The sequence below is a fragment of the Argentina silus genome (assembly GCF_951799395.1).
Source record: "Argentina silus genome assembly, chromosome: 4".
Classification (NCBI taxonomy): domain Eukaryota; kingdom Metazoa; phylum Chordata; class Actinopteri; order Argentiniformes; family Argentinidae; genus Argentina; species Argentina silus.
Genome location: NC_139658.1, coordinates 1,741,283 through 1,749,910, shown reverse-complemented (window position 1 = coordinate 1,749,910; position 8,628 = coordinate 1,741,283). Strand labels below are relative to the sequence as shown.

General features: G+C 41.1%; 1 protein-coding gene across 1 annotated transcript; it reads left to right on the top strand.

The window, feature by feature from the left end:
* The first annotated feature begins 848 nt into the window (after positions 1-848).
* On the top strand, positions 849-5,095 carry fam83d (family with sequence similarity 83 member D). Its single transcript, XM_083668326.1, has 4 exons — positions 849-1,362; positions 2,535-2,702; positions 3,313-3,437; positions 3,668-5,095. Exons 1-4 carry the CDS (start codon positions 883-885, stop codon positions 4,656-4,658), a joined length of 1,764 nt encoding a protein of 587 aa, XP_083524452.1. The 5' UTR covers positions 849-882; the 3' UTR covers positions 4,659-5,095.
* Positions 5,096-8,628: the final 3,533 nt, after the last annotated feature.

Below are 8,628 nucleotides of genomic sequence, written 5' to 3'. Positions count from 1 at the left end.
GTCTGCATCAGGTGCATGTTATGTTAAATAATTTGATTGCCAGTGCAAAGTTTCAATCGGAACAAAAAGCTAAATTCTGCAACTAGAGCAAAGCAGATCCTTATCGGCCTGTAGAGTAGGCTATCTGCCTATTTTATGCAGAGAGTAGACATTGTAGGCTATACATATATATGGTAAATATTAGGGTCACACTTGACATTAAGTTGCCCCTACACCTGTGTAGTAATTACACAAGTAACAACATTGTAGCCCATTACCATGCTGTAACATAGTACATTGGTAATTTATTTGTAATTTCATATGATGGAGTTCAGCAGTTTATGTTATTACACAAGTGGAATAAGGACTGTTTTTAATTACACAAACCACTCAAGTCCATATGCTATGTAATTACTTATGACATATGTTTATACAATGTTGTTACAACAATTATTACGTTACAGGTACAGGGGGGCAACTTCAATTAGGTCTACATGTGAGAGAGATTCTGTCTACTCTGCCTTGCGCTTTTGTCATCATTTGATCTCTCCGCCTTTCCTATTAACATATCTTATAATTAATTAATAATACATCCTCATCATGTGCGCAGTAGGGTACAGTACACTGACTGGTACAGTGCGATTACAATCACAACATCTAACGTGAATGAAAGCGTTTTGTTTGTCTCCAAATTCAAACTGTTGGCCAATGAGTGCAGAGATTTAGCAGAGTGACAGCCTCAGAGCGCAGGCCTGAGTGTACGAATCTGGTTCATCAACTTTCGGATAGCCAATGGCCACAACCGATGGGTCGGAGTTGAGCAGAACGCAAATTACAAATTTGAATTGAGTGTACATCAAGACGCGTTGAACGTTACCGTCTATTTTTTGGACCAGCAACGTTATGGCACTATCTCAGTGTTTAGACGATTCACCTAGAACGTGGTCGTCAAGACAGGGAAATGATTTTAATATGCAAGAGTTGTACAACGAAAGGCACCGACTCGCCTTGGAGGAGCTCGTTTCAGGGGGAGTCGATAAATTTATGGATTTTCTTAGAAAGGAGAAAATTCCTAACTTTCTTTCCGATGATGAGATACGACGCATTGGCCAGGCTGCGGTGGTCCCACGGTGTGTGTCTTTCCACGGAGAAGACATGATTTTTGAACAGTCGATGAGCAGCTCTATGGACTGCTCATCCGTCACCTATTTCCCCGAGATCTCGGATATAGAGCCCCCGCTGTTGGAAATCGGCTGGCCCGCCTTTACATCAGGCTCTTTCCGAGGAGTCACTCGTGCTGTCGCCCATTTCCAACCTAGCTATGGGGAATGCATTTATAGTTGTAAGGAAGCTGCAAGACGAATGATAAAAAGCGCTAAAGAGGTAATGAACAGACAAAATACATAGTCGTCGAACTTGTACATGTTAATCATTTAGCAGACGATTTTTCCAAAGCTAACTAAGTTTATTGATACAAATAAAGTTATGTTTCAGGACAAGGCTTCACCTGACCACACATTGTTCTCTCCTTTACGCTACATTTCAAATATAGTACACCATTGACTTCATGTGTGTTCATGTTTGATCAGTCAGTCCAATAGGTTCACAGGATGTTCCTGTTTACTCAGTGATCAGTGGTCATTGAAAGAATCACTCACCTACTGAGCAGTGGTTCTATGTCACATTTGGATTTACCATGCCACTGTTTCCTAACATTCAGAATAACTTGGATCCTCAGGAACTACATTTTAGGAATAAGATGTATTTTCTCAAAAAGGTCAGGAAACTGTTCAATGTATTAGTCACCCATCAATTACATAGTTTATCATAGACATGTTGAGAACTGTCTACTTAGTTTTTCCACATCCTGACGAGTTAGCATTCCAGAATGGAGGGAATGTGAGGAAAGCCTCCAAACCAAGTCTGTGCCTGTGGCTCATAGGAACAACTTCACTGAATGTGTCTGAACATGCTTTTCATACCTATTATTGTTGCAGTGTACTTTTCTTTAACCATCATTTATGTTTGCCTTGGGTATTATCCCAGTGTGCAGGTGTGCTATGGATAGGTTTACATCTTAAGGCTGCAAATGAGGATGAAGTTGCACAGATGTAGTTTGAACAAATCTCATATGTATATAGTTAGTTATCCAATACTAACTTGAAAAGATAGAGAAGAACCATTTGGAAATCACTGCAAATCGTCATAAAGCTATTATCCATGAGAGAGCACTAGAAGAAACTTTATCAAGCAAACAATGCATACAATTCCTAGCTTCCAAAGAAGAAGACTATAGCAGCACAAAATACAGAAGTGCCCTACAAGAAGCCTGATTGTAGTGCAGTTCATCTGAGTACACATGACAGAGAGATAATGGCTGACAGAGGACCCGGCTCCATGTTTGCTTGAGTAGGGCCTGGCATTTGGCACTTAGATGCAAGCACCTATAAGAGCACATCAGGCCCATCCTCACAAATCGTAAGGCAGCAGTCCACAGTTGAATTGTAAACTACATCAATGGTTCTTTGACTTGACCCGTTGGTGTCCCATTGCAGGTGATCGCCATAGTGACAGACTCTCTCACAGACCTGGACATCTTTAAAGACCTGCAGGAGGCTTGCACCGAGCGCAGGGTGCCAGTGTACATCCTACTGGACCAGTCATGTGCGCCTGCATTCCTCAAAATGTGCAGTAGCATCAATGTGCGCCTGGACGAGCTTCGGGTATGTGGTTGTGGTTTATGGAATAGTTACACTGCCCTGCGTAAGTAATGGGACAGTGAAGCATTTTTTCTTCTTTTGGCTCTATTATCCAAATGTTTTGATTTTAAAACAAACAATCACCCAAAGGATTGTCGACCAAATACTAAACATGAGTGCTTAATTTGGACATTATATTAATCTGTCCCATTACTTTTGGTGCCCTGAAATAGGGGAACTATGTGTAAACAGTGTTGTCATTTCTAAATGGTGAAACCAGTATTTACACTAATGCCAAATAAAAGCTGAGAATCTCTTGTTTGATTTCAAATCAAAACCTTTGGACTATAGAGCAGATGAAGAACAGATGTTTCACTGTCCCATTATTTACGCAGGGCACTGTAGATATCTGGAGGTAGTAATTACATAACAGTAGCCTTAATGTCATGAGCTCACATGTGTTGAATCTTCTGTCATCAACAGGATGAATCACAATTATAGTTTGAATCACGAAATGCAAATTAACTGATGAGTAGCATTTTTGCATTTTTTATTTTTTAAATGGATTTAATATGTGAACAGTGATTGGCTTGTATTTCATACAGTTTTTGTTTGATCATTTTTCTCATCAAAGCAAATGAGAGTGCGAACCATAACTGGTGCTACATACTTCATGAGATCAGGAGCTAAGATTACTGGGAAAGTTCATGAACGGTTCATGTTGATTGATGGGAACAGAGTGGCTACAGGCTCCTACAGGTAAAAACCTCTCGCTTTTCTTTTCAGTCAAATGATTGAAACTGCCACTGTATTATATGCAGTTCAGCATTGAAAGGTCTCCCAGGTTTTTACCAGACCCTAAAGCAATAAACCATAAAACATTACTTAATAAAAACCATTGTTTTATGTGTTTACTGTAGCTACTGTAAGTGACTTACTGTCAGTAAGTAGTTATTTAGTATTTTGGTAAATCATATTCCTCTGTGCAGGTTCAACTGGACAGACGGAAAACTCAACAGCAGCAATTTGATCGAACTGTCTGGCCAGATCACTGAGAACTTTGACGAGGAGTTCCGCATCCTCTATGCCCAGTCTATGCCCATCAGCACCCGGGGTCTCACCAGTGCCCGCAATAGTGGCATTTATGACCACCTGCTCATCAAACACCACATCGCCACCTCGTCTCCTATGCCTGCCAGGGACAGGCCTGTGGAGCCTGTCTGTCTGACCAGCACACCCAGTAGGGCCTTGGCAGTGCAGCCCCCCAGTGATGGGACTGGAGAGAGGGGACGTAAGAGCAGCCAAGTGTCCAACTCTTCCACCGTTGGGGAGGACTGGATGCAGCATATACAGGAGGTCCTGGCTGGCAGCACTGCTCAGTGCCTGCCCACAGCTGACCCTCCCTTTGCCAAAGCAGCAGTGGATGAGCCGGTCACACCCACTATCTCCTCCTGCCATATCTCCACCCAGACCAGCTGCCCCACAGTGGACAGTGGAGTCCAGACTGACCCAGAAAGCTTTCCCCAGCACACTGACCGTCACCACCCCAACAACCCCATGGCACCTCCGGTAACCACATTAACCAATACCCAGACCAATGATATCCAGAGTGAGGCTACCTCCTCCTCTAATTCCAGCTCTACCTCTCCAAGGTACTGCCTCACCCCCCATGGGCTTGACCGCCGCCATCCCATCCGAAACTATACCACACCTCATGGTGGCAATCTTAGGGACTGCTTCCACAAGTTGACTAAAGAGCGGCAGTACCACTACTCCACCATCCGCACCAAGCTGGAGCACATGGTGACGATGCTGTCCCACCGGCGTGAGCTGGTGGACATCACCAACACGGCCCTGGGGCTTGGCCTGAACAGAGGAGCACACAAGGTCCAGAAAGAGCGTGGGCACGAGCACAACCCTGGCTTGCAGATGGACAGTGTGGGCATGGGCACTTGGCCAAGAGCCAGATGTCTACAATAAACAGGACTTGTTGGGCTGCTCTTGCTTGGAGGTGGAGGGTGCTGGGGATAAGGTTATTTGGGTTTCTTAGGTACACTACTTGAAACAAAAGGGCAGTTTTAAAAGAGAAACCCTGTTTCTTGTTCGAAATATTTGAATGTTGCTGGCCCTATGGGTACTATACTGTATCTGTAAATCTTTATTGTTTTGTCATATATACTCCCTTTCCCTTTTTACTCCCTTTATATTCCCTTTACTCTGGCATGTCCCTGTCTAAACATTTTTACTGAAGAAACTGCTGTTTAACGGTAAAATAATGGGTGTTCTATTTTGTAACAAAGTAATGGACTTGAATGAAACACTATCAATGTAGGATCACTATTCTACTGACACAATACAATTGTCCAAAGTTTTATTTGAGAAATAGTGCAATTTATAAATGTATATTTGTATGGCCATTTGAGTGAAATATTGTGTCTGCTTTAACTATTCTAACTGCTAAGACAGAAGAAGAGTTGTATGGTGCCTTACTGATGACAGCCTGAAATAAAGGAGTACCTGCAATTATCATGGTATTGCACCACTGTTATAGTTATAGTTATATAGACATACAGTATAACTATACATCTGGGTTCTGCAAGTTTTTACACTTGAGCACAAAGGTCCTATAATGATCAAGACAAGCTCTACTGAAAAGTGCCCTCATAAATGTATGACTCATAGTTTTGTGTAAGTAATATTTAACCACAGACAACAGAGACGGTGCGTCCCAAGTTTGAATAACAACACCTCAGGCATCACGTTAGTATGCTGTATCATTGTACATTGTTTGCAATTCACTATTGCAAAACTAGAATAGTGTCAAAAGTGCTTGCTACCAAATTAAGGATTATTTATGTCCAGATTATTTTAATATATGATAACGCAGATGTTGTATAAAGTAAAGCACGACCCGCAGGAACCCCTAAAAGGCAGGGGTAGTAATGTTTTTTAGTTTTTATTTTATCGCTGCTTGATATGGTGTGTAGAATAGATTAATAGGAGGACATTATGTTTATATTACCAGTGGGATGCTGGTAGAAATATGTTCCTTGAATAAAGACCCCCAGTCAGAATTAAAGACCCCCAGTCAAAATTAAACCTGTACTCATAATTATAATGTCCACAAGATTATTGCAACTACTGATGAAAAAATACTTGAACAATATGACAAATGAAATTATATATATTATATGACATTTTTTGACACATTTTAACTCTCAAATGGCATTATCAGAAGCCGGCAGGTTCAATTTATTTTCCTAAAATAACATTTCAACAACTAATTTTCAGACTTGTAGACTCCAACAACGCAAAATATCAAAACCCGCTATATTCATGTATGTAAATGGACAGCTTAAGGGAATAGGTCTACAAGTAAATTGTACTGGTTGTATTATGAACAAAATAAATTGGCTGCTGTAAGAAAACCAGTATGTTTCTAATAAAGGGAGCAGCAGGGGCTTCTCTCTGAACAGAGCTGTCTTTGCCTATTAGGTTTAGCTAATTTGTAAATAGAGTGTGACTGTAAAGATATCATACTACACAAAACACCCAATTAATGTATACCATTTAGTGTATCATTGACATGCTTTTCCTGAATTGGAAGTACAGTATATCACATTCTATACATGTTGCTATGTAGGGTAATGGAGGTGGTTACAGTGAACCACGCTTACGATGAGTAACCTTGCCTGAGAACTAATGAGTCAGCTCAGCAACAACAGTACCTTCTTTCTGCCACCAGAGAGAGCCATAGCCTTGAATATCAACCTACTATGGCCTAGCCAATTGTATGGAGCTCCAATTCTATTTTTCTAAAGAGGTGTGCAAATTCTATATTCTATATTTGATACAAATCAAAATAGTCCATTCCATTAAATCAAGAACATACTTCATGGATTAGGTTGAGCAACAAGACCTATACACACTGCACTATTACTTGACTCCATAAACAATCAAAGCAACCTTTCTTAAGACACAGACTAGTCCTGTTCTATGTCCTTTTTTAGATCATTTCTATAATCCCAGGGGGATTTCATCGGCAGAATCTGTCCCGGTGCATACTGAGTGAAGTCATCTTGGCTGTCATAGTGGCTGACAGAAGGTGTAACATTGTGTCACGCCACATATTGAATTAAATCCTAATCACATTAGTAAACTATGAGCATGCCATTGTGTATTTATTACCTTAGATCACAATTATGTTAATATCAACCTTGTGCTTGTCTGTTTTAGACCAACATTCCAATCTCACCAGAATAATAATTTTTCCCATAATCCTAATGGGGTCCTGTTGGACACAGTTTTTCCTTTTTTTATGTTTCCACGGTCAGATGAAGTGATCATCATTTTATGAATTTGTGTCTGTATTTGCATGTGCAGAGGAATTCCTCTCACCTATTACAACAAGAATGTAAGTCCACCCTAAAATATTGAATGAGCAAAGTAAAATGAAAGGGGCACTCAAGTATTTGAGTACCAACTCCACCCAGTCCATCCCCCAATGATCCCATATTAAACAGCAGAGACGGGAGTGAGAGACAGTAACAGCCACCTCCATTGATTATTGGATTTGTATCCATCACCCTGAAGACTTATATGGGCTCCCTTGGTGCCTGGGTGCTAAGGTATTGACTAGTCCTCTCTCTGTAGCATAAGTCACACTTTTGCAATGACATTCATTAGAGGGTGATTAAATAAGCAAAGAGGGCAAGGTACTGAATGTATGCACTTTACTCCATCGATTTTATGTAAAAAGTCAGTTGATTGTTTTGAATTTGAGGTAATCCCAATGTTAAAACAGCTTCTGGGTAATCTGGTGGTACACACCAGACACATCTGGTTTCCCTCCATGCGTACTCTTTAATTAATTTGACCAACTGAAATGGCCCTCCTGATGCTTAAAGTAAACCTCTTAATTACTCCAAACACTGTTGATGAGATTGAGTCTTGATTACTTGACCTTCATTGGTCAGACTGTGAGCTATGGTCATTCCCACAGGCACCATTCTGTGTCTTTTGCATTTGTCACTGAAATTAATCTTTTTACTGTGTGTTTAGCCATTTCTCTCGACACACACACACACACACACACACACACACACACACACACACACACACACACACATACACACACTACTTGTCATCCATTATCAGCCTGAATAACTTGGTCTAAGTATTTCAGTCTCTTGTTTAACCATACTCCCTGACTTAAAAACACTGATAAAACCTGCTCAGTTGGCTGAATCTTGTTTTGTTTAACTGTCCCCCTGTCATAATTAATCCTGTTTGCAATGCCATCTCTGGTTTGTTTTCCATGCGGGAAGGCAAGGGTAGTCACTGTCCTCGAGAGGGAGTGTTCTGCCTCGGGGCAGAAAACAATGATAATAAATGTTAAAGTCACTGGAAAATAAAGTGAGCCTAAAACATGTAGTCAGGTTTGTGCTGTTGTTGAGTGGTTGTTTGGGTGGGTGAGTCAGATATGGTTCTATGTAAGATGGTTCAGCTGCACGGAATTCTGTCACTGCCTGGCCTTCAAATGCTGATGACATGCCGCCGTAACGCAGGTGGAGAGTATTGTTGATAGTCTCCCTGTGCTAACTGCATGGTCTGCACTTACACACTGCTCAATGGCACGGCTGCTATTTTTAGACTTGTCCAGCTGCTCCTATGCTCTCACCATTTAACCAGCAATTCACCAATGATTTATGGTAGGAGCCCACGTGAAACAGCTGTAGTGGCACGCCACATGTTAGGTGTGTCAGGGCAGTGCCAGCCTAGGTTGTTTGGGCCTCTTTTATAAGTGTTTATCAAAATAAACCCATCTACTGTAGTAAGCATATATACTTTACACATTTTTATTACCTAAACTGTGGCTTGTACATTGGTATGACCTAGGAGACGGAGGAATCAGGCAACTGTTTACATTCAGAATGGGGTTCTGGACTCT